We start from the raw sequence: 26,568 nt of genomic DNA on the forward strand, positions 1-26,568 counted from the left end.
GGATAGGAGAAAGTACAGGAGGGGGAGGATTGGAAAAAGGAATGGAAGGGGGAGGGGTAGTTGGGTGAGAAATAGGATATTGTTGTGGTATGGTTGGTATGGGCACAGTCATCGGTGTCGGGGGATGAAGGATAGGCAAGGGAGGGGTTGTACGAAGAACATCTTCGTGGGAGGGTATGAGGGAAGCCATTGGTATAGGGTCGAGTCCAGGGGGTGGAGGCTGCCGGTGCGACAAGCGAGGGTAGCCATTGAGGAGGGACCGTCCATTAAGGAACTGAACAGCCTCAGCCGCCGCTGCCGGAGAAGTGTACTGGCAATATACATATGAGCCATAGGCACTTCCGGAATGTGAGGGCTCAGTAATGTTACGGATTGCACCAGCCCTTCCTAGAAAATAACGTATCTGCGCTAGGGAGGCTTCAGGTGGAATGTTAGCCACCAACACGGACATAATGGTTAAAATGAAGTTAAGAGTTATAAATAAAAAATCTGATGTAAATAATTACATGCAACCAAAGGGTACATGAAAACAAGAAATTCAAATTAAAACTTGGGCAAGAGCAATGCTGAAAAACAACAAATAAATACAATGGGGAAAGTTGGCAAGTTTAGCAGAAAACAATGTCGAGAAATAATGTGGGCCCCATCAGTAGTCGTCGAAAGGTGTTTTGTTTGAACACACAATCAAAATTGGAAACGAAATACAGCGTATCCCCACATTGGGCGCCAATTATGTAACAGGTTTGAGTGCGGCTAGCGCACTCTGTGCTGAAACATAATAAATTTTACAAGGGACACGCTGTTTTTGTGGTGTTGTAAAATATGAAGAAAGTTTTATTCAAATCCCGACTACTATAAAGGGAGAGGCGAATTTAAAACGCTGTATTTATACAGTGCAAATGAGATAATAATAAAATCTCAAATACAAAAGAGGAGAAAAACGAACCCAGCGGGTCTCGACAATTAAAATGCAACGAAAATAACAATGAAATTTTATACAATGGAAATATAAAACAAAAATAAATGAATGGCCTATCTGTTGGTGTTGGACTTGGACGGATGCTGACGATAACTTGAATTGAAGATACTTGAATTGAAGATGGTGTGGCAATGAAAAAGTTCTTCCAGCAAAGTTGAAGATGTTGGGGCTGCGAAGATTACGATGACAAACTTGACGACTTCAGAACCAGTTCCTTGTCCTTGATCAGGGGACAGGATTACTGTTCTGGTACAACTGGGTATGACGAAAATGCAGTGAAGATAAATAGGCTACAGTTGATGACACGCTGTCCTGCTGGCTCTCTTGATTTGGATTCGGCCTAGAGCAGGACAGGGGATGAATATATACAATTATTGTGGTGATAAAGCTGGGCTGGCGCAATCCAACGTAGATGTCCGACAGAGGCAAAGTGTAATTATTGAAGGAACTTGGAGGGTTAATTCTAACACTATCCGTCCTCTGTCGGTGTCCAGTGGCCAAGTGTAAAATTAATACTATGCCATTCAAAAATATAAACTACACTAAAATTAAATACCTAATAATAAACCTTATAATCCTTTAACAGAAATCACTAATCTTGAAAGTAAATTAAGTGTGAAACAATAACAGCTGTGTGAGACTGTTACACTAGCCAGTGCAGTATGGGTGCTAAAAGGTCACACTATTCCCCAGACCAGTGCATGCCTGAGGCAAAATGATGGACAGGGTATTTAAACCAATTAAGGGAAACTACACCCCTTGCATAGTTTGTGGTATTTAAGACATTTCATGGAACAATGACTCCTTGGTGCCATGAAATCAGGATGTTTACAATAAACAATGAAAAACCGTGGGAATTGGTTTTGACTGCAATGTATTATATACAATGATAAACTTTAAAGAAGTCTAAATAAACGTAAATGCAAAACATTAAAAACCAAACAAGAAGTTAAAAAGCAAAGATATATGTATGAAACCATAGAGCAAAACTATGATAAAAGTAATCACTGGCTGAAAAGTATAGTTTCAGTAAATACAAGAAAGAAAGATGCATAAAACTAAATCAAAGAAACTTCAAATACAAAACTAGTCTTTGTCTCTTGCCAAACTCATATCAAAAAGTACTATTAGAAATAAGTTGTTCTAATAATCCACAGGTGGAATCAAACAAATCAACCACTCAATAAAACAGACGCTAATAAAAGTATCTGGTCTTGGGCAAAGTAGACAATGAAATTGAACCATGAAACAAATAAGTACTGAATAATGCAGAAACTAAACCAACATTAAATAAATCAAGTTAAAAGCTTAATAATACGGAGACAAAATGTAATATGACAATTCACATTTTGTAAGCATCAAAAGTCAAAAGAGCATGGAAAACAACAAGTCAACAATCAGCAATTCAAAATAAGAGCATGTAAAAAGGAACTTCTTTTCTAGAACTTCAGTCATCAAAATCTAAAACACTATCCTTACACAATTGAAAGTATGCAGTGATTGTTCAAATTAAATGTTACGCGACACGCCGATCTTTACTTTAACTTTTAAACCTAGCTAGGCTCACAAGAAAGATAAAAGTAAAATCAAACTCACCTAGAGCAGGACAGGGGATGAATATACAATTATTGTGGTGATAAAGCTGGGCTGGCGCAATCCAACGTAGATGTCCGACAGAGGCAAAGTGTAATTATTGAAGGAACTTGGAGGGTTAATTCTAACACTATCCGTCCTCTGTCGGTGTCCAGTGGCCAAGTGTCAAACCACTTCCTTGGGTTTGGGCACTGACCCCTGAGACATCCCTTCCTCAATAGCCGTGATTGGTTGCAAAGCCTGCTACCAATCACCCACTCATCACACACCACCAGGCAACCACCCACCCCTAGACTCGCCCTAGTCCGAGCAGGACATAGGTAAACTAGGGGTAACAAAAAAAGGGGGGCTGCAATTTCATCCCATTACATTATTATTAGCTACTAGGATATGTGTGCTATATGGTGGTGTGTTGTGGCCAAGCAGATAAGAGCACCGGATGCAAGCTCTTGTGTTTTTGATCAACATGAGTGTGGGTGCAACTCCCTGTCATGAAACTTATTATTAAGCAAAACCCTTAACCATTATTGCTTCGTCCTGCTGGATGGAGTGTAAAGCCGTATGTCCACTTGGGTTGTGCAATGCACATTAAAAAAAAAAACATGGCATGATTTCACGAACCAATAATATTCATCTTAAGATGAGATGTGCATTACTGCCATAGTGATTTGCATTGTGACACTTTGCTAAGCAATCCATCTTAGAGCTTTGTGAAATCAGTCCCTGGAACTAAAAGAGAAGTGGGGTTGCCCCAGTGTTTCTGGCAGTTGCATAGTTTTCTGATTATTTGAGGTTGGCAGTGCAAAAGTGCAACGTCAGTAACATGTGTCACTTATTATTTTTATTTTTTTTGCAGATCTTTCAAGCTCCTTGTGCGAGGATTAAACGGTTCCAATCATCAACTTTCCATCCTTGGTCTCCTCAATTCCATCATTCCAGACGAGAGTCACTATAAGGTACATGTAAACTCAAAGCTGGACAAGTCCAGATAAATATAAATTTTTTATGTGGATGTGACATAGTCTCACCTGGAGCCAGTTCGAGTGTGAACATTTAGTCGACCTGTGGTTGACCACTGACCAGCATTGTACATGCATAGTGATGCACTCACTCGAAAGTCTAGCCAACCACCGGTACCACGGTTTTTAACACTCAATTGACTTCCGCCTTTTCATTATATTGTCACTGGTTCCCGTCTGTGCTTTATACAGGTTAGCATGAAATTGGGATACTAGGACCCCACAAGAAACCTTGGTCCTGAGGCTGGTTTCAAATAGTCGACCAGCCTGGGTTTCGGTCAAAAAAGTCAACCTTTAGTTAACCATGGTGCACACTCATACTTGCTCTAGACTTTTGCTTGTTTTTGGGGTTGAACATGCATGTCATATATACATTATTTAATCTGAAGTGGTAGCTTCATTGTTTGGACACTCTTGTGGGATATCCAGCCTCAAAATAACCCGCATCACCCACAGCAACTGCTGCGATGCCCAATGCTTTTGCTGTGGTGCCCTTTCAAAGTTCCAACACAAGTTAACATTTTCTTCATAGAAGTGCCCCTTGCCAGAGAGAAATTCCTGCACCCCTTCAAGAGCGAAGTTCAAAGCATGGAATCTATTTGACCCCATTTACAGTACACTGAGATTTATGATACGATCCAGGAAGTGGTTGTAGAGGGATCACCTATGGGTATGAGACTTTTTATTTCATAACAAACCACAAGGGAAACTAACTGTAAACTTAGTAGGATTTGAAACTTTACATGGTCGAAATACGATATGGAAAGGTTTGCGGTAACACCATGTAATGACTTTCTCTAATGAGTTGGGGTGGTTCTGAAAAGAACCGTTGGTTTCAACTCCCAACTGTAAACTTGTAAATTATTCAGGGTTGAACAAAGACAAATTGACTAGAGCAAGATTTGAACTTGCAACCTCCAGATTAATGTGCCAGTGCTCTACCCACCAAGCTATCTACAATCCCGGCCAAAATGCTTGGGCCATCCATAAGTAACAATACAACAAACATTCCCTGTCCACCTCTCCCCCGTCCCCCACTCAATATAAATGACAGCCAACGTTAAAAGGGGGCACAGGGGCCCAACGGATGTGGCCGGGGTTGAAGCCTTACGCTGGCAATCTCCATACTTATTCTTAAATAAGATTTGTTTCTCAATTACACCTTTTTTCCCCGTCTTTCCTTCAGATCAAGACAGACAGTGTAGTCATTTTTCTGAAAAAGCAACAGCAGCAAGAGAAGTGGTCTTACCTGACACAGGCTGAGCAGCGAATCAAGGACAAAGGAAAGCCGTAAGTAGCTTGGGGGTCGTTCAAGTTTACCACATTTTCACAGCCATTCAAAGAGTGTAAGGGGGTTGGGGCAGAGTTTAATCCCATTGTATTATGGGTGTGAAGTTTTCAATAGACCCTTGCACAACTTGTAGCGCACTCAAAATACGCAGCGCCTATCCTGTCTGCCCTTTTTGGAGTCAAAATCGTGCCCAAACATTCCCTCAAAAAAATGTTGACTCCCAAAATGATGGATCTGGTGGATGTACATTATTCGGAGTAGAGTTCTACTTTTGTGTAAGGGGTCTATAGAAATCAGTAGACCCCCTGCCTTGCATAGTTTAAAACGCTACCTGCTAATGTACACTGAGGTCATGCGCAACAATTTAACGCACATAGAACAGAAATCCTCCTTTGATCTGTGTTTTTGTTGCCCTTTTGAGAGTGTGACGTCAGCTTACGGGGGGTTTTAGGCAATCTCCATACAGAAAAGCCGTTCTAATTTCAATGTTCACATAGTTTTTTGGGGGACTAGAATATATTGTTTTAAGAATAACTCATGGTACCATAAGTTGTACTGTAGCATGCACTACAGTTAGTTGCCTCTAAGTTGCCTGTAAAAGTTGCCTCGTGTGACAAGGCCCTAAACTATTCTTATTATTGTTAATTTCGACAGGCAAGCTAAGCCAGAAGCGAATGCAGACCCCAGCGGTGGAGTCATGGACATGATGAAGAAGATGTACGACGAGGGAGACGATGAGATGAAGAGGACCATCGCTAAGGCCTGGACAGAGTCTAAGGACAAGCCAGGATCCGGTATGGGTGGAATGGGTGGTATGTCAGGGATGGGAGGTATGGGTGGAATGCCAGGAATGCCAGGAATGGGTGGAATGCCAGGTATGGGTGGAATGCCAGGTATGGCTGGGATGGGAGGTGCAGGTGGAATGGGTGGTCTGGGTGGGTTGGCTGGGATGGCAGGTATGGCTGGGATGGGAGGATTGGGTGGGATGGCAGGAATGGAAGGGCTTGATGGGATGGGTGAGGCGGATGGGTTGTAACCATTGGGGCGAGGGTAAGGGTGGATGTTTTGTAGGGTATGGGTGGGGTCTCGGAAGCTACTTCAATGTCAAGTCGTTCATTCTATGAGTTGGTAGCCTAGTGGGAGGGTTAGGGGAGATGTTTGTTGGGTATGGGTGGGGTTTCAAAGGCTACTTAACCAAGATTGACAAGTTGTTGATTCAGCAGTGTTTGAAGAGTGGGTAGCCTAGTGGGAGGGTTAGGGGAGATGTTTGTAGGGTATGGTTGGGGTTTCAAAGGCTACTTAACCAAGATTGATAAGTTGTTGATTCAGCAGTGTTTGAAGAGTGGGTAGCCTAGTGAGAGGGGAAGGGTGGGTGCTTGTAGGATATGGGGCGGGGTCAAGAGCTACCTCTTGAAGGTAGTCGAGTCTTCGTTTTTTCCAAAATGATTGGGTCGCCTTGGTGGGGAGGGTTAGGGTGTACGTTTGTAGGTATGGAGCGGGGTCTCAAAAGCTAAGGCTGTTTGAGTCATTGGTGGGTAGCCTAGTATGAGGGTATGGAGCAGGGTCTAACGGCTACATCACCAAGGCAGTAACAAAGTGCCTCAAGGTGGATGTGTGCACAGACCAACTTCACGACCAGCACTCTCAGGCAGGCTTCAAGGTAACCATGTGATTGTCTAAATGTGAAAATATTGCCCAATTTTGGGGGCAGGGCAGAGATAACGTTGGAGGAAGATGTCGTCGCAGTTTCTAAATCAGATTATTCTAGATCAGTTTTGATACTTGTACTTAAGTTTTCTTGTCACTCGATACTCACTGCATTTACTTATAGAGACAACAAGTTCTAATTGATAAATAATCACTTTATTGATACCATACAAAAATTGTTAAACATATTAACAGCTGCCTCTGGTAACAAAGAAACAATTTTATGAGCTTTCTCAATAAATATATGACATATTATTCAGAAATGTAAAATTCTCTATAACTAAGTTGTTGTTTTGAATAAAATGTGATTGAAATGCATCACTGGTGGTGCAATTCATATTATGGCTCAAAAATATGGCAAACATTTTTCTGTTTTTCTTGGGCTAGTTGGGCATAACTAGTTGTTTATAAATGCAAAATTGTTTACCAGTACTTTAATACATCGTTTGTCAAATAAGTTTCTACTTGAAATGTTTAAAGAGACATCAAAATATTGCTGGTCGTCCTGACCACCACTCGATGGCGACCGGCTCAGAAGAAAAATTAAGCCACTTCGATCAGCACACAATTTAAGTGCAAAATATTGAATACTGCTGCCGTCGTGCACATACAAGATAGTTTGTGAAGAAAGACTTGCGATGATACTTTGATAACGATTGTAAGGTAAGCATGTTCTCTGGTAAGCTAATAACATGTAATTGCAAGTGTTATACGAATAACTTGTGTGTTTGTTCGCATCACATGCATACACATTTTGCGGTCGGCACTTAATTGAGTATAGCTAACCCTTGCTACTGATAAATATATCTCGGTATTCGGTTCAAATTCTTCCATGACATTATTGATATGGCATTGCCGTCAAAAATTAAACATGTACAAAGACATTTTAGTCCAACTTCATCATAAATTCAACAAAATGTCATGGAAATATTTAAGTTCCAAATACTAAAGATATGAAAATATTATAATACAATTCCTGAGATGATTAAGTTATTCTGGAAGTTTAATTGCAACCAACTTTTGTGAAAGTTCTAAGACCTTGGAGTAGGAGAAGGTCTTGGATTTCCAGGTCTCTGGGATACCCTGTGAGCCGTTCTGTTAAAAAAAAATAAAAAAAATTGGAGAACAAGAAAATGTTTGGTTAGTGAGAACTTAATCATGAAAAGTTGTTTAGTTTTTTTGTAAAATAACAGAAATTTAAACCATACTGGACCTAACACTTGATGAATACTTGCATTGTTTGTACTATTTGCATCATTTTTTAATTTCATGGTACACTTTGATGCCGAATGATATACAGGATTGTTAAGGAAAAAAACATCACTGTTGAAAATTAGTTCCAAAAGCATACTGATTATAAAGTTCATACATTATTTCTGGGAAATATTTTCCTCTAAATTGAAGTCATATTCAAGAAAATATGTAATCAGCTGATTTTGGTTGTTAAACCAAACGTAAGGACAATTTGTAACCTGCTGAAAAATGTGCATGGGTTTTCACCATTTTCTCCCGACTAACACGAGGGATTAAGCCAACATTTTAACATGTTAGTTATTTCATGTTTACGGTTGACCACACAAAATAATGTCATGAACACTGTATTCAACTATTTTGGTTGATCACATAAAGCGTGAACAGTCTACAACTACATGTATGTAGCTCTACGAATCTTGTATAATACTTTTAAAATAACTTGATGTTTCTGTCAGTTAAGGCAGTCAGGAAAGTTTTGAAAACTTACTCTTGCTCCGAGACAAGAGCCGATGAACCCCGAGCGACTCGCATTGCATCCTCCGGCCATGATGGTCGTCCGGACACCAGCTGCCAAGTCAGTGTGGTTTATCAGCGAATGAAGGGCCGACTGAAAGGCCCCGGGTAGGTCTGCGAAGACAAAAAAAGAAATTGCTGAAGATCAAACGACAAAAGTGCTTGACAATGATCGAGGAAAGCAGACATCATTTATAGAATTTATAGAAAGACAAATTGACTGGAGTGGGACTATAACCTGTGACCTCCCAGATTAAATTGCTGGCACTCTACCAAAGACTCACGAAATGCATCTTACTTGAAACAGTAACTCGGGAAAAATAGGCGAGGCAGGCCATGGAAGAAATCGGAAACTGACAGCATTACTAACAGCACCTTCTAACTTTGAAGAGGGCAAGAGTGGATAGTGAAGATTTGTGGAGCAAACGTCCTGTGGGATATGGTGCAAGATGGATTGACTGACTGACTCTACCAACTGAGCTCGCTAGACCTACATTGGTCGTCTCCCTATTTTGTCAATCTTTGCTTTTTTTGAGTGCCAGTCGGAAGCTAATCAACCATCATCACAAACTCCCACATCTTGCAGGAAATACTGTATGTTACAGCGCCAGGAGCGTCACTGAGTGTGACAGACATGTGTGCTATATAAGAAGCCACAATTATCACCATCATCATCATTGTCATTGTATTTATCCATCATGAGTAGCAAACCAACCAGCCAAAGCGAGCTAATGCAGATTGCCACAACTGCCAACCCAAGAGGTCTACTCCCAACTGGCACACTCGGGTGGTTGACCTCTTCCAAGCTAGACTGGAACAGGGTCCTCCTGGCACATCGACACTCGCCTCGAGGGCGACATGGGCAGGCATGTCCTCAAGAGGGAGTGGCGTCACACCTAAGTTCACAGCCCTGAGAAGCGGCATAAGGGAGAATCAACTCAAAAGAATGTGCCTCGATATTCAAAAAAAGACTACCAGACCAACGCCTTTTAATGGTTGAAAGGAAAGTGCGCATTACAAATGCTGCATTATTATTACTACAAGTATCAGCTGAAAATGTAAATGTACCTCAGCTGTTCAAAAAGAACTTCTTGGCCGCATGACGATGCTCACTAGTCTTCTTCTCCAGTACATTCTTCAATTGACCAATCACAGCTCTGTCAAGGTCGTTAGGGTTGGCCCTCTTCGGGTCGGACAGCTGTTGCATAACGGCTCCAATGGCAGCGACACCATCCATTCCAGGATGCAACACGAACTGCTCCAGAATTCTGCAACGGAGAGAAAGTGGTTAATGGCCGGTTAAATGTTAATGGACGACACTTTCTTCTGCCTTGATCATCAATTTCTGATCAAAGCTGAAGTGCAAACCTCCTGAAACTGTTATTTACTTTAACCCTCCTACTGTCTGACCATTCAATATCATCACTGTGGCTTTGAGTGATGAACTATACCAGCCTGCAGTATGATATCATGTGGTGAATGCACCTACACAGCACACAAGCATTGCTGCACACAGTTAACCCTCCTACTGTCTGACCATTCAATATCATCACTGTGGCTTTGAGTGATGAACTATACCAGCCTGCAGTATGATGTCATGTGTTGAATGCATCTACACAGCACACAAGTATTGCAGCACACAGTTAACCCTCCTACTGTCTGAGTGTTCAATATCAGCCACTGTGGTTTTGAATACTGGATGAAATATACGCAAGCCTGCAATATGATATCGTATCTGAATGCATACGAACAGTACACAGTTAGTTCTGTGCACAGTTGCTCCACCCTACAAAACCCATAGTTGAATGGTTTTGAATGGTTTCTCAACTCAATGAAGATTGCTACCAAGACTTATTAGGGTTACACAGACTTGTCTTTACTTCCTACCTGGCAGCAGCCATCCCTACGGCGACTGCCTCCTCAAGTTCGTAAAGCACAGTTAAAGCCTCTTCCACTTTTTCCAGCATTTCTGTTCTACCTGCGTACATTGCTACCATGGCAACAACTGGAACGACAGCACCCATGTCGGCCACATCTCTACTCCCTATGAAGTAAAATACCAAGTTAATATTAGAAAGTCATTCAAAATCGTTTCCCTTTTTTAAAGTATGCTCAAATGATGTGATGTTTTGCAGCGACTGGTACCGCTGTCGTTTCTTGCTTGGCCAAGTCATTTGCTAAGCAGAACTTAGGCCTACTGCTTAACAGTTTTATGAAATTGGGCCCAGGTCTTTCTGAGTGTGAGTTTGAGTCCTGGTTGTGCCACTTTTGTCCTTAAGCAAGATCAGTCACCATAATTACTTAGTCCCTCACATGGGACAATTAGCCGTAAGTCCTGTGTACTTTTAGAACACTTATCGCCAAAGAGTAAAGCCAGGTTCATACTTCATGCGAACGTTTCATGTGAGGCAAATTTGATTGTGCCACAAAGGGAAATGGAACCCGTACCGATTGTTGCGCCACCAAAATTAGCTTCGCACTCGCAGGCAGTATGAACTGGTTTTCAGGGTTAGCCCCGGTTTTTCTGGTTGACAGCAAGCACTCGTCTACATGTTTCCTCGGGCTTGCAAGCTATTAGTGGTTGAAGTACTGATGATTCATCCTTGGTTTCGCTACCAGATATATATAATAATAATATCTGACCTTTGACCCCCACCTGTGAACTGCATACCCTGAGCGTACTTGGCCAAGAAGTCCTTCATGACCTTTGGGTTCCAGGGACCATCGATTGGGTATCCCTTCTGCTTGCCACTCTTCATAACATACTTGCTATTCAGCTGGTTGTCATAGCGTGAACCTGGCCCAAATGTGGCTTTTAATCTCTGTGCAAAATCTGCCTTGTTGAAACCTGTCAAGAACAATGAAGATTTAATGTTGCAAATTAGTTATTTTGAGACACCTAGCTGCAGTAAATTCAACAGCGACTAGATTGATTAACTGGAATGAATTTAAACGTGTTTAGAATTTGTTTAACGAAGATTACTTTCATTCAAGCTGATCTTTAAAAAGAATTTTCAAGGACTATTTTTTTTTCCTGGTTTCACCAGGGATCATTTTATCTTAGAGAATAGATGTAGGCAATTTTTATCATTCTGCATGTTCTGAAATGATGGTAACCATCGTTTGCACAACAAGGTATGTCGGACAGTGAAAGTGATCACAATTTGCTCTCGTTTATTTTGGCAGTCTATAAATTATGCCAAATTAAATCCTACCCACAAACTTACATTTTTTCAACGATATAACATTTACATGACATGAAATGGAAAAGGAACATTCTCTAGTTTTGATTTGTGAGAATTATTATTACTTTTTTAAAGTCTTTGAGAAAGATTATGCTAAAGTTTAATTGACAGCCCACAAACTATTTGTTGGCAAATAAATAACCTTCACAAGCAACCAAGGACTCCAGCAGTGTTTGGGTTTGGTCAGCGTAACTGGTGCCCTGTCCAGTCTCAATACAATAGAATGGGTTGTGAGACGGTTCCCAGAATTCAACTGAGTCTCTGCGACTGCCGACGATGCCATCCAGCTTGCCTAGGTTGTAAATCCAATGTAGTGGCTGGGCTGTTTAAAAGAAAACAAAAAAAACATGATTTTCAGTGGCAGTAGAATAAATATAGCAGGACAAGTTCTCAAAGAACAAAATCTACACAGCAAAAATGTATTGCCAACTGCATAATAACAAGAAATTATATATGTTTACAGGTGTTCATTTATCCTAGACCCAATTTCACAAAGCTGTTGATCAGAAAGTACTGCTAAGCAAATTTCTATGCTAAGCAAAGATGGGTTGGGCACCGCACCAGTAACAACAATGTAACTTTAATGACTTTTGGTCTGCTAAGCATTAGCTTAGCATGTGCTTAGCGAGTTTTTAGTGCCCCTCCCCCTTCCTGGCCCCAAAGCTCATTGATCCCAATTTTACTCATTATGCAAACACATTGCTAGTGTCCTCTCTCAATCACCAATCAAGCTACGTGGGGAAAAAACAATCAATCAATTATCAGAAACAACAAGTGACTTTCCCTTGATTGTCATGTTGACTTAGTCAAGGTGGTTATCACAGTGTCAAAAGGGAGGAGTTTATGTTGTAGACACCTCGCCAAGGTGCTGTTCAAACATGTCTTGTTAAGGTTAAACGCAGACCATAAATTGCAGTCACACTACAACTACACAACAACACATCATCCATGTCATTATGGAATTCTCCGTTGCGTAACATTACAAAAGTAAACAACGGAATGATTGAAATATTTGTGAGAACAATACCTGCAGCATCACTGACAACACACCCTACAATGGCTGCCACTGCCCTCTCTTTCTGATCAGCCGACATTTTGGGTTTCACTGTCGAATATTATGCATGATTTTCGCAATGTTTTGATCACCAGACACCCGCCGCACACACGCGCAGCTAGCCAGCCGACTGTAGAACTTCCACTGAAACGTGTGTGTTTTTTGTATGTAACAATTAATAAACTTGTTTCAAGTCCTTTGGAGAGTTCAGCACTATAAAGGCCCTCAGAGAGGGGATTATCTTGGGTTCCCCTTTACCGATTTTGAAAAGAATTTTTACCCGACCCAAAACCCAATCCACATACACTGCTCGTGTTTATGGTAGGATTCTAACCGGGGTCCACAGAGCAGAGGAGCTGTCACAGCGCCAACTGTGTTTAATAAAAACACAAGATGGACTGTTACTTAGTCTATCGTATCACCTCGAGGAGGCTGGTGACGTTGGAGGCGCACTCCATCTGTCACCGAAAAACAACACGCATCCTTGGATTGTGAAAAATGTGACTTGACTCGAGTTTGACTTCCTCAACATTTCAAGTGGAAGTCTGCATCCAAGAATTTCCTCTCTTTTTCGCTGAATGAAGGTTAGTGCCTCTATTTGTTTGATACATAGTCAGAGGGTTGTTAGCATTAGTTTTGCAGTGGTCAAAGTCTCAAACCGTGACACAGACCAGCAAATTGTGTGGTGGACGAGCGAAAGCCATGCCATCATTCATTAAACGCAAGATTTGCTTGCCGTGTCCAATCAATTCAATGTTCACTGCATGCAGATGCCAACTTGGCCGGACAAGTTACACGGTGCACTTAAAAAAAAGCATAAACAGAAGTTGTACAATATGGCCACCCGACTGATATGTTTTAGGTCTCGGCGTTCCTAAAAACTTTCAAAATAGTTAAATAGGAATAAATTGTGAGTGTTCACTGCATCACTGCCACTGGTGGGCCGGGTGAAAGTAAACAAGCAAATGCCGCAGTCAATTAATTAATCTCAACAAATCAATAAATCATCCCCAGCCCCTCCTTCAGCAATACAATTACATGGCTAAATTTGTCATACCCTAACTTTGTACAAGGTATGGCATCTTTCACAGTTTACTGTCATGCAATTGATAAGCTATTATGATGTCCACCATTTTATTCTAACAAATTAGATATAATCATAATCTTATTCTTATCCCTGATGCAAAACTAATATGTACAATGTTGAAACTGCAGACCCAAGGAGGTTGTACTGGAGAGGCCTTCTTCTTTAAATCCAAACCTAAGAATCTTAGATGTAAAACCAATACAAGATTAAAACTTGTTCGCTTGCTGTATAGCCCCCTTCACTTGCGTGACCACCACACCCGTGGTCATGACCACCACACCCGTGGTCATGACCACATGATGTGCTTTAAATCATTAAAGAGCCCAACAACCTTGAAGAGACGATGGGAAAATGATTACTTTGGGGGAGTAAATTTTGCCTCGGGGACCGATTAGCCGTGCCCCATGATGGTGTTCAGCCGAGCGTAGCATCATCGCGCTTGACGCGTTCCATGTGGCCTTGATATTGAATGGCATTTAGTTCAAAGCGAAATCAAATTATAATCCCGTAAACGCTCTGTTTTAGAGGCTTGCTGTTGGCGTCCTTGTGCAAAGGTTATCAACATTATAGGTAGAGAAGGGGGGAGTGTAAGCAGGAGTGGACTAGGACGGTTAATGTAAAAGATTAATGCTGTTTTACATTTTGGCCGAATTTTTGATATTTGTATTTTTTTTTACGGTTAATAATTTATATCCAGGTTTTTTCCCCATGCACAAGCTATAGCGTATCAGACACAAAGGCTACTATACCCTTAACTTGCTGGGCGATGCAAAAACTGGGGCCAGAGTATTTTGATACATAATGTGCAAATTCGAGATCGATATCCACACAATCTATTTATTTATTTATTTATTTTATTTGTGTAGAATGTTATTTAAAACAATTTTTTATTTATTATTTATATATTCACTTGTTTTATTTTATTTTAAATATAACATTTTTTGTTTGGGGGGGGGGGGGTGGACATCTTATTCAAACAATCATAACTTGATAAAACAATTATCATATTATTTAAAACTTACACAGTAAGTTTCCCTCTTTGTGGTTTATAAAAAGTTGTATCCCCTTTTACAGGTAATCCCTTTGCTGCTAACTCCCGCATTGTATCGTAAACTTTGGTATGATCCAGGGCTATATGACAGTTACAGTTTGAATGGTTTCTGACTGGCTCTCCCGAGAAAAAAAGATATTGTCAAATTAGGGAGACTGCCAAAATAAGGACTGGATATCTCAGGCGATAGATCGGTGGCACATTATTTTTGAGGTCGCAGGTTCAAGTCCAACTTTGGTCGAATTATCTTTGTTCAGTCCAAAAATAAATTCTTTAAAGTTTACTCCAAGTCAGTTTCCCTTGTGGTTTATTATGATACTTGATAAACAATTCGTAAATACCTCAGACAGTTTCGCTATTCCTATTGGTGGAGAGCGCGTCACGTGGGAGTGTTTAAACGGTTGATAATGACCAGATCACACGGAGCGCAATTCATAGCTATTATTAGTAACAGCCATAATCTATTTCTAAGCGCAGTACACGCATGTAGGGCTATTAAAGCTATTGGGGAAAAACACATTCCAATGACCTTGTTTCAACTCAGCGTGCCGAAGGTCCTCTAACTATTACTTAGAAAATAAGTCGATTGGATGATTTTATTAAGGGGCACCAAGGCCAGGTCACGGGTACATTTACAATGTAGATTCTCAACCTTGATTCTTGGCCAGGGAAAATGTTGAAAATGCTCAGTTGAGTCCCAATAATAATTTTGGTATAAATTGACCAGTATCCTCACTTGGTCTACGTACGTAGTATTCCAATAACAAACCTGAGAATTTGGGCTCAATTGGTCGTCAAAGTTGCAAGAAAATAGCAAAAGGAAAAAACACCAATAATACAATAGTGTGATTTATTCCTGACTTTTTCAGAGCATAATTTGAAACACAATATCATTGAACTCCAAAAACAAATTGGTCCTTACTCTAGTCGCTCCAAGGAGGAATATTTCTTGGTTCAAATAGTCAAATTCAAGTCCGTTTCGATTGGAAATCATTGACAGTAAGGATTAGGAATGGACCAGACTACCTCCTACAAACATGTCCAGACCTATTTTCTCAGAATGATGTCATCGGATGTTTTGAATGTTGACAAATTTTGCCTCTGAGGAAGATTAATTTTACACCAATTGAGAGGATGAAAACTTCATCAATGAGTAGGCCTTAACTGGAAAATTCCAATCACATAATTGGCTGAACTTGCCCCAGTAATGTGTGGTGAAAAGAATCCTGGGACAAGGATGTTGTAATCAATTTCCGAGAAGCAGAGCTCAAGTTTCAATGGAAAAAGGAATTGGAGTAAATCAATTTCTTAGAAAAAAAAACCTAAATTTTTAATGGGATATTAGAATATTCACAATTTGAAACTAAGAGAATACTAAAAAACAGTTGCATGGTTACCGATTACAAAAAAACCGAACATAATCAATCAGACAAATTGGTTACCGACTATAGAATGATGGACTCCACGTAGCTGTCCGAAGCAATTAGTCGACTAACTGTATCGAGGCTTCCGATTTGAAACATTGAAAGCCACTTTAGAAAATGATTGCTTTCCCTCGTCGTGGCTCTGCGGAAGAGAAAGAGATTGGGGGACTGCGAGAGGGGAGGTTCACAGGGTAAACACCGGGGAGCACGTTCGGGGGAGGGGGGGGGAAGCAGACTGTCAAAGGCGTCAGCTTTGTATGGCTGTGTCTGGGGGTGCTTTTATGAGATTTGTAATGCCCTCAGTTTGATATGTGACTTTTGTGATAGATCTCTGTATTTTAGTGAAAGTGCCACCGTTGTTGGTCATGTTCCATGTGGACAGTTGGCAGTGATGAATACTGATTAAAGCTTAACCAGGCTAGCAAGATGAGGCCAATTACATTATGCCTGTCTGTAAGCACAACTATTTGCTGAGCACAGAGAAATCGTGCTTAGCAGAAACAGCTTAGCAGCCAACATTCTATGAAGTTTATACTGTTGACATCAGTGCTACACTAATATTTTGACAATTCTTTGCTAAGCAGCATTTTCTGTTTTAAAGAGAGCTTTATGAAATTATGCCCCTATTCCTGCAGGCTAGATTGATAAAAAGCTTCAAGAGCAAACTCGCTCGCTCGCACTGATCTATTGTTGCTATCAGAGGAGGGACTTTTACTTGCAGAAGTGGCATCCAATGAATATTTCATATTTTGGCAATCTATAATTTTACCGCCTGGTTCTTGATAATTTACCTGGACTTCGTCTTGGTAATATTATCAAGAACCAGGCCTCGACGGGTTTAAACCACTAGTTGAAACCTCTTCACCACACATTGATTCCCTTATATTCAAAAACCATTTAACTTAAATATTGAACAGGTTTCTGGGTGTCTTTTGGACACCCTGTTTTATCAGTCATTTCATGAACAAAAATCAGCCACACTTCTGCCATTGGCACACTAAAACCTAATGTACACACCTTTGTGAATGAGCAAAGTGGTTTCTAAACACAAAATAAACAACCGTACTAGCACTTTCTTTTCCTGCTATGAACATCATCATGTCTAATCATGGTCTAATACTCACATCTTAAACATCAACACCTCTCTTCATCCACACCTCCTGCCGGGTTAAGTTCCTCATCCAGCAACAGCTTCTGAGCTTACTGTAACCTAGGGCAAGTCGTTCACATCTCATTTTGACCCAATCAAACATAATGATCTTTGACGCCGTTTTTAAACCCAGGGTTGCACTGTGCAACCATTCCTAGGGCCCTATTTGTATTGATTCCCTTGTGTGCCGGGGCCTTAGTACCTGGATTAGTTTGTGCTACGCGGCGGTTTTCTATAATGTTAACGAGATTGCCTCCTTATTCTTTCCGCGAGACTTGTTGCTGTCCCTTCTTTATTGTATCGTCACGTCGGCCCAGTCGCTCTTTCAATCATCGAGGCCTTATGGTGCATTGACCTTAATGAATATTCATAGCCCTGCATTTAAGAACAAGAGAGCTGGGCAGTCATTGGTTCATGGCCGAGCTGAGTTTATCTTTCCCACCGGTGATTGCAACTCCAAGAACCTCCCCCCTAAACATTTCTCCATGCACTGCGGCGGATCTTCAGAGATTTAATCTTAGAAACACACGGATACAAGAAGACGACATCTGTTTCTTTGATAACGGTCCCATCAGGGGAAACATTCAATCTTTCCAGTAATCCTCCGCTCATAGTTAACATTGTAAGCGTCCACTCAGTGAACAATCATCAACCATCAAAGGCATTTTTTCCAGCAACGACAGATTGGTTTTTGGTGTTTGTTGTTTTTAAAAATACGACACAAGCTACCTTGCTTGAAGGGGCTGATCTGATCAACCAGCAACAGTTTTTTTATTTTTTATTAGAACTTTAAATAATTAGAGACCGGAGATTAGGTCTACACCACTTTATAGGCTCGTTAATTTCAACTTCACGGACACTCGTTGCGATGTTTGAGGGAGCTGGGGGATCTGGATGAGGGAGCTGGATCTAGTGGCTGCGTTTTTTCTTTCTGTGTCTGTATTCCTGCTCGTAACACCTTGATGCAAGACGCCTTTTACTCAGTGACAGTAATTGGTACTGATAGAAACGGACTTGTCTTGATCGCTCTGATGAATTGAGTTCCTCATTTGATGACTACACCTCGCTGTTGCCGTGGAAATAATCCCAAAACAAAACGGTTATAAAATTCTCTCCGGAGAGTGGTGGCCCAATTGATGATTTCAAGCTCAATCCACATGGTATGTAAATTTGGCGAATCGACTCAGAAAGCAGGAGTTAAACAGTTGCTTGTACTGTTTAGAGAAAAGAGAGATAAAGTACGAGCAAAAACAGCAATTAATTCCTCGGAGAGTTGGGACAACTCTACTGATGGTTTCAAGATTTATCAACACTAGTTGCAGAATCGACTGAGAAAAGGGAAAGAAACGGTGAGAGAGAATTTATTAGTCTGCATATTGACTGTAGCGGAGCTCCATGCTATTGATTCAAGAGAATTCTTTGATGTGCGCCGTCCTGTCCCTGGCTTGAAGTGTTGTGACACTGGACGGATCCTTGCTCTTATTCCTTTGATCGGGAAACCTCTTCTAGGGCAAATAAATACACCTCGTAAACACAAGAGCCAGTAACTTTTATAAAAAGCGGTTTCACAGGACGGGTCTTGGTGGTTTCTAGAGAAAAATGGATCGCTACAGACGAACAAACATGAGGTAAGTTATGTCGGAGAAAACTAGGTGTGAAGTTCTTAATTAAAATCGGTTGATGAAGCTGTCAAGAAAATGGCGTGATAAACCATGACCTAATTATTTTAATATTAGCGTAGATCGCGTCGTGTGTTTGTGTCAATCAATTTGAAATACATCATGTAATGCATCGGCCTGCTCAAGTGCGGCGGTTGTATGATACAAGTTGCTGGCTGGTTTTTACATGTATAAGCGCCTGCCCGTCTTTTTTGTTGTTGATATTTTTCATCCATAGTGTATAAGCGCTGAATATCCAAATATAAATAGTGGAAATAAAATAGAGTGAGTGTTTTGAAAGCTGTATTGTTTGCTCTAAATGTAGTCTCTCAACCTCTCATCTCCTATAGCGTGACTTTGGACCCCTCCCTCAAACACCGGTTATAAACAGAATCTTTTGGGCATACAGTATACATCGACTCCTCAACCCCAAACCCTTTGCATTTAAAGAGAGGCATAGTGTTATCCAGAGGGATGAATGCGTGTCTTTTGGACACCCAGATGCGATGCGGGTATCCGTTTTTATCGGAGCATATAAAATATATTATATCCAGATCCAGCCGTCGATTTCACAAAACTCTTCCTAGCTTAAGACTAATCTTAGGACTTAGGACAAGTCCCAACCCTGCACTGTAGCATGCAGACCTTAAGATTAATCCTAAGTTAGGACGAGTTACTCGTCCTAACACAAGATAAGACGAGTCCCAACTCTTTGTGAAATCGACGGCTGATCCCTGTGTTAAATTTGTACACCTTGTTATTAGGACAGCCAGTCTTTAAATTTCTAGCAAATCTGGACCTTCTTTTGCCAGATCCTACACACATAAAATTCTGCAGAGAGGCAATAGGCCTATCTTGATATACTTTTTGAAACTAGTGAGTTTTGCTGCATTATGAGATCAGATGTTGAACAAACTATTAGCAGAGATGTCCATAAGCCTTTTTGAGGTATGGCGGACGTGATAGGAGTGTACTGTTTAGTTTGGGTGTATACACACAAATTTACCCAAACCTTTTAGTGTTTTAGCATTGTGTCCGCCATATCTCAAAAAGGCTTAAATTGAGTAGCCCTTAGTGAGCCAGTCTTATGGTGTGTCTTCTCCTGGCCTATCGGTTTAGTGCATCAGACCCAGGTTCTGGTGCTAAGTCATCAGGATGGGTTCGAATCCTGGTCATGACACTTACGTCCTTGACCAAGAGAACTGTGTCTCTTCACCCAGGGGATGGCAGAGATGGTTTTTGTGATTGATTTAGCTTGTTGCATACTTTATATTTAACAGCATATTCTTTATTTATACGTACTCCCAAGGGAGCCGAGATGGTTTTAAGGAATGAAACAAATGGCCCAGTGACCAGAAGTAATAGTGTTTGAGCGCCATTAGCGTTACTGAGTGACTGATTTGTGTGCTTTTTACGTAGCCTGAATGTCTGACATCACACAAAGTGGGTTTTTTCCTGTGGGAGTTGGGGGAGAAAGGCACGGCGAACAAATCCCGATTTAAAACTCGTAGCTCAGAAATTATATTACCACTTCTTAAGGTTTAATGGTCTGATAGATTACGTCTTGAAGCTTCCCAGTCATGGACGCAAAAGCCTCTTTAATGCGATTTTCTTTTAAAGCTCTGAAGACCCTTAAGACCGGTAATCCCCCCTCCCCTCTCGTTCCCCCCTTACCTTCTCAGGGGAACACTCCTCACAACAAGGTGGAGGGGTTTAACCTGCGTGAATGTTAGCGAGGTGTTTGGATTGAGGAGTTTGAAGGCGTCGGGGACAGCCCAAGATTGTAAAGATCTTAGGGCGACCGGGGGTTTCTTATTAGTGGATTAGTTCAAGATCAAGGAGAGATTTTGACGTTGCAACCTGTCGCTGGTGGTTGATGGGAAGTGGCCAGATGCTGTGAGAGACGAATTTAATGTACCAAGTATTTATCTTTAATGAAAAACCCTCCGGGCTGTGGAATATGAAAATGAGATTTTGTTTTCATTTGACTTCTTTCAATAATAAGACCCCCGAAACATTTGAGAATAATTTGTACACAGTATGTGCTGTGCAATTTTCTACTAGGAATATTATGATTTCTATGAAATTTAATATGATGGACTGGGTTTTTTTTTTTCAGTTTTTTTTTTCCTCATATAAACGTAGATTATTGGTGAAGGGATATTGAAAGATATTAAAATGCTATGGATATTAAAATGAGTTTTTCATTTGAATTCTTTCAATAATAAACTAATGAAACATCAGCTATTGAGGATATTTGTACACAGTGTGCGCCATGACATTTTCCTGCAAGGATTCATAAGTTTGAGTAAATTAAAAATCATGGAACGTTTTTTGTTTCTTAAGCTTTCATGGGATTTTTTTCATTTGGATTTTTTCCATAATAAAACATTCTGAAACATCACCAATTAAGAGCAGTTTATACACATTGTTGTGTGCCGTGCAGTTTTCTACTAGGTAAAGAATACCATGAACATTTGATAAATCTACTCCGCGGTAGTAGAATAAAGAAAGACAGTTCTCTAAGAACAAACTCTCCGCACATGTTGTTACTACACACCAAATATACCATGTATGATTTTTACATTAACTGTTAAGTTAATGGTGAAGCGTTTACTATTAATATCAAATGAGATTTTCATTTGATTTTTTTTTTTAAATAATACGGTCCTAAACATCACCAATTGAGAACATATACAAAGTGTGTGCCGTGCATTTTTTTGCAAAGAATAGAAAACCATGATTTTTATTAAGTTAAAAATCATGACCTGTTTAGAGTTTTTTTCCAGGTATAAACTGTAGATGGTCAAGTGAAGGGTTGGCAACATGTACATCATGCTACAAGTGGCACACCAGTGCTTCTGCTAAGAATTGTTAATTTGAGCAGAAAAAGTGTGTCAACCTTTTTGTTGTCCTGTTTAGTTTTTTAGCGGATATCAGTTCACTGCTCTAGGAATAATATTAAACAGAGATGGATTTTTTAGGTTGTTGTAGGAGGGGAGGGGTTAAGAGTAATTTGCTGATAGGGGGGGGGGTGGGTATGGGGGTAGTACTTTCTCAAGAAGAATAATTTGTCATGGTGAAAAAAGTCATAGATTCATTGAATTCGTGACTAAGAATCATTCTAATGTATACCCTGGAAGATTTGTTATGAGCAATAGCAAAATATGTATCTTATATGTTTTGTGCACACAGAATGGAGGTGCACAGTGATGACTTAAATTTGTGAGATAATGGAAGAATTTTGGTATTGACGTAATTATTTTGTTAAAGCCATTATACACTTTCGGTAAACAGTATTGTCCAAGTCCCACACTTTGTGTATCACAACTTATATATCAAATAACAAACCTGTGAAAATTTAGGCTCAATCGGTCATCGGAGTCTGGAGAAAAAAATGGGAGAACCCACTCTTGTTTCCGCGCGTTTCGCCGTGTCATGACATGTGTTTAAAATAAATCCGTAATTCTCGCTAACGAGAATTTATATTGTTTTTATGTTTTCTCAAAAAGTAAAGCATTTCATGGAACAATATTTCAAGAGAAGTCTTTCACCATTACCTTCTGTAAACCCTGTAAATTATTTGTAAATCTGTGAATTTTTTTTTTTTCTGTAACGAAAGTGTATAATGGCTTGAATTGAAATTCAATAGAATGCGACCTCCCCCCTCCCCCCGTAAAATATTAATACTAATATAGTAATAAACAGATAAATTTATTAAAATAAATAAATAGTTAACAAATAAATAAATAAACAAAGTAAAATCAAATTCCCACAAAATGTTTTAAATAATTTACGGGCCTGAGTAGAGTGTACACTGGCAGTGTACATTTTCTTGTTCGTAAAGTTGCAAGAACAGTGCTCTTTAAAAAGCTTGAATCAACAGTGTTGTCAATTCTGGAATATTAATCTTTAATTAAATGACCGGAGGGATTTGTGTCAGAGGTCACGTTGAATCTGATGAGAGTGGAGGGGGGTTGGTGGCTGGAATACACTCCCGATGACTTCATTATTTAGTATTACTTGCAGTGGTTGTGTTCTTAACCTGACGCAGGAGAGAATAGAGTGGGGGGGGGCATTGTTTTCATTTGGAGGATTGTCAAAGCCTGGTTGTCTACGTTGTTATAGTTCTGGTTGTTTTTATTGGAGTAGAGAGGTCACAGCTTTGCCAATAACTGGAATTGAGATGTTGAATCATTGCTATGTTTTGTTTTTCGTTTTTGTAATTTGTGAAGCTGGAAAGTGTACTATGATTCATATGAAAAAGCCAGATAAAGGCAATAATAATCAAGTCAGCCTGATTATTAAATATGGTTCATTTTTATATCAACTTATTAGATACAGCTCTGTTTACTTTGTGGCAAGGGTCCAACATTGCTGTACATCTTGTCCAACAATGCTACATTTTTTCGGAGGTCTGCTAGGTGACGGGCGTGAAATCATTGTGTGAAGGGAACCTTAGCGTAAGCTAGTAATAATGCATCTTGAAGATGTCACCTCCGTCGGTCACGTCGGTCGGCGTCGTCTTGAGACACGCTAAGGCTCCCAGGTCCTTCATTAGTAGTCAGAGCCGTTCCTAAGGCGATAAAGGGCTTGATCTCATAATTTTGACGTCAGCTTCGGCTGCGAGACTTAATTGAGTCTTAATTCCGGGGGATTTGTAAAAAGTGTGGATGGAACGTCCAGTAGCTTAAAGCCGTGCACTCACTGATCGTCGACTGGCCAACCATCATCTCATTGTGTTAAAGTGATTAGTTTTCTCACATCAGTCAATTAAAATTGTGGACTTACCTCGAGGCAAATGAATGCCATGAAAGATAAGATAGTGAGTTGTGTTGAGGAATAATTCCCACTATAAGATTTAAATGTTAAAATTTAATGCGTCAATGTGTTTATTCAAGTGGCTGTGAGCGCAGGCATGTATGGTTTGATTTGTAAGAGCAAGGGCACCAAGGCATGTTCTCCTTGGTAAAGGGACCCTACATGTATGAGGAAATTGTAAATTCCTAAGGGCACCAAGGCAATGACCAGGGGGCATGGAGGCAATCGCCTTCGCAGGCCTGTATGCTTCGTTTTTGAAAGGGCAAAGGCACCAAGGCATTTTCTCTTTGGCAAAGGGCACCCTATGAGGAAATTGTAAATTTCTACAGGAGCATTTCAAGGGCACCAAGGCAATGACCAGGGGGCGTGGAGGCAATCGCCTTTGTTGCTTACATGAAGTTTGAGGCCCGCAGTGTGGTCAGGATCAGAGCAGGCTGTGGCTGTAAACTTACAGGCATAGAAGTTTACAGTTTTCTCATACATTTATATAAAGTACATTGTAGGTTACCCTTTACCAAGGAGAAAATGCCTTGGTGCCCTTGCCCTTTCAAAAATGAAGCATACAGGCCTGCATTTGCATGAACTTTTACTGGAAATTGTACTTTTTTTTACAAGTGTACCCTGAGACTTAAGCACGGTTCATACTTCCTGTGAATGCGAATGCGATACGAAATTAGGGTTGTGACGTCAAATTTACGTCAAATTCGCTTCGCATTCGCAGGAAGTATGAACCAGGCTTAATGCTGAGAAAATTTTATGTGGTGCACTTAAAACAATAAATAATCAGATTAGTGACTTCACAGAGGCATAATGATCGCTCAAGGCCTGTAAATAAAATCATAAGCTATGGTTTATGGCTAAGCTATGATTGTAATGGTGTTTTTGAAAGGGTATTGATGTCCATGTAGGTTTTGTAGTGCTTCAAACATGGCTTGGTGTTCTATGGAGTCAAAGCCTTTCTCAAAATCCATAAACCCGACTAAAATTGTATTCCTTTGTTTTCTTGATTGATCTGATTGTATAGCTTGCATAGTGTTTTCATTTTGTGTTTACGTTATTTTTATTCAAAATACTTGAATACATGTATACAAAACTATGCATACTACATTTGTATTTGTAAAATAAACTACTTTTAGAACACTGCAAAAAATGGCAAATACAGGAAATTTTACGTAGTGGATGTACATGTAGCAATACAAAAGATTGCATAATATGATCGCTTGTAGATTGGTTGTAAGTTCAATTTTAAAGTAAAAAAAATTCGAAAAATAGTTATAAAATATGCACTAAAAAGGAAATTATACAATAACGACTGTAGGTATGTAATATATCAGTAATGATTAACTGCTATCGATTAAACGGATGACAATGAGTTGATGGTAGTGGAAATTGTTTATTTTTAAGGGTAGTCATAAAACATGACTTAAAAACATTGACAGCATGTACTGTTGATGAACCGCTGTTAAAATGGCTGACATAAATTATAGTTTGCTATAGTAATCGTAGACATTCATGTACTCTGTTACCCAAGTACTTTTGATGAGAGAGAGTGAGTAAACCTAAACCAAATTGTCATCGGATATTTTCGGATCACAATCCCAATTTCCTTGTCCGTAAGATCTCCGGAAACAAAATCCAACAATAATGAGATCCGACTTTGAAATCGAAAACTTTGGCACGGTGTGAGTTCCATCTGGCGGGAAGCGTGTACTTTATAACACACCGGGTTCCCAACTTGATGCTGACTTGAATAATTAAACAAAGAAATTTGCTTAAATTATTTATCACAGGCAATTCGAAACCTTAGTAAGCTCTTGACCAATTACAGAGTTAGTATTCTACGCCTTAGTGAATATGTGAATTCCCGTGTGATTTTTCTCGTGGCGGAATATCGCCCGTCTGTTTGCTTTAATTTCATCTGGTTCATTTGGCTGGAAGGGGGAGTACGTTTTAATAAAGCCAGGGGGGTTGCTGGTGTGTGTTTGTGTGCATGGTAAAAGCTGAGCAGAGTCTTAACTCTTCATTATTAATAATATTTGCTTGGTTCAACTTGAAGCCAGAAAGCATTTGGTTTCATTCGGTGAGTAGTTTTCCTTCATGGCTTGTTTTGTTGTGCTGTTGCATGGTAGACTGTAATAACAGTAACATTCAACATATACAATAATTGCACACTGTGACGGGGTCATGGCGTTTTCCCTCGAGGGTGTACAAAACCCATGGACCTCAGTCACAGCGTGCAACTATTGTTTTGTTATACCTTGGTAACATTATTATTCCTCTTCTCGAAGTTCTGTTGTCATCCTCAAACATTATTACATAGTTTAAAACAATTTTTCACTGTTCCCTCAAACCCGCGCTTGTTTTGTACTAAGCCCTGGAAATGGACCAACGGTGGGAACGATCAAGGTATAATGTAATGTACACCGGTGAACATCACTCAGCCATGGTACATGCGTATTTGTTGCACGGCACGTGATTGGTTCTCGACCAATCAAACCTCACAGTTTGGGTGGTTTGCATGAGCTTTATGATTTTTGTACACATTGGGCAGCAAGGGCCTCAAAATTGGCACTTGACTGCAGGCCAAACGCTGCCCAAGTCCAGTGTTTTAGTTTCTTTCCAGTAAACTCACAGCAAGTCTTGTGTTTTGTCAACTGAATAATGTTATGTTTCACTTCACTATGGAGTATTTTTTTTCTTTTTTAACTTCAAATATTGACTT

General features: G+C 40.1%; 4 protein-coding genes across 7 annotated transcripts in view; 2 read left to right on the plus strand and 2 right to left on the minus strand.

Annotated features, from left to right (window-relative positions):
• Positions 1-6,570, plus strand: part of LOC117303483 (calcyclin-binding protein-like) — a 36,400-nt gene extending 29,830 nt beyond the window's left edge. For both annotated transcript variants that reach the window (XM_033787701.1, XM_033787700.1), the window contains 3 exons: positions 3,429-3,528; positions 4,778-4,881; positions 5,537-6,570. In XM_033787701.1, the coding sequence (XP_033643592.1) occupies positions 3,429-3,528; positions 4,778-4,881; positions 5,537-5,918 (586 nt within the window). In that variant the 3' untranslated portion in view covers positions 5,919-6,570. The remainder of the gene's footprint in view (positions 1-3,428; positions 3,529-4,777; positions 4,882-5,536) is intronic.
• Positions 6,571-6,667: 97 nt separating this feature from the next.
• On the minus strand, positions 6,668-12,925 carry LOC117303484 (crystallin J1A-like). Its single transcript, XM_033787703.1, has 7 exons — positions 12,629-12,925; positions 11,744-11,923; positions 11,013-11,204; positions 10,244-10,400; positions 9,425-9,624; positions 8,331-8,470; positions 6,668-7,684 (listed from the first exon to the last, which is right to left on the minus strand). The coding sequence occupies exons 1-5, from the start codon at positions 12,693-12,695 to the stop codon at positions 9,426-9,428; spliced, it is 795 nt and encodes a 264-aa protein (XP_033643594.1). The 5' UTR covers positions 12,696-12,925; the 3' UTR covers positions 6,668-7,684; positions 8,331-8,470; position 9,425.
• LOC117303304 (crystallin J1B-like) lies at positions 7,580-9,280 on the minus strand. Its single transcript, XM_033787471.1, has 3 exons — positions 9,112-9,280; positions 8,331-8,470; positions 7,580-7,684 (listed from the first exon to the last, which is right to left on the minus strand). The coding sequence occupies exons 1-3, from the start codon at positions 9,278-9,280 to the stop codon at positions 7,580-7,582; spliced, it is 414 nt and encodes a 137-aa protein (XP_033643362.1).
• A 208-nt stretch (positions 12,926-13,133) lies between the features above and the next one.
• The window catches only part of LOC117303485, a 33,718-nt gene continuing 20,283 nt past the window's right edge, over positions 13,134-26,568 (plus strand). Inside the window, exon 1 of one of the 3 annotated variants that reach the window (XM_033787707.1) lies at positions 13,134-13,239. Coding sequence is in view for 1 of the 3 variants with exons in the window: in XM_033787704.1 (XP_033643595.1) it covers positions 18,967-18,995 (29 nt within the window). In the remaining 2 variants the exon portion in view is untranslated. Of the gene's footprint in view, positions 13,240-17,862; positions 18,996-25,819; positions 25,927-26,568 lie in introns of those variants that run through there. The other 2 variants (XM_033787704.1, XM_033787706.1) reach the window with 2 other exon arrangements.

The sequence above is a fragment of the Asterias rubens genome, chromosome 19 (genome assembly GCF_902459465.1).
Source record: "Asterias rubens chromosome 19, eAstRub1.3, whole genome shotgun sequence".
Taxonomy (NCBI): Eukaryota; Metazoa; Echinodermata; class Asteroidea; order Forcipulatida; family Asteriidae; genus Asterias; species Asterias rubens.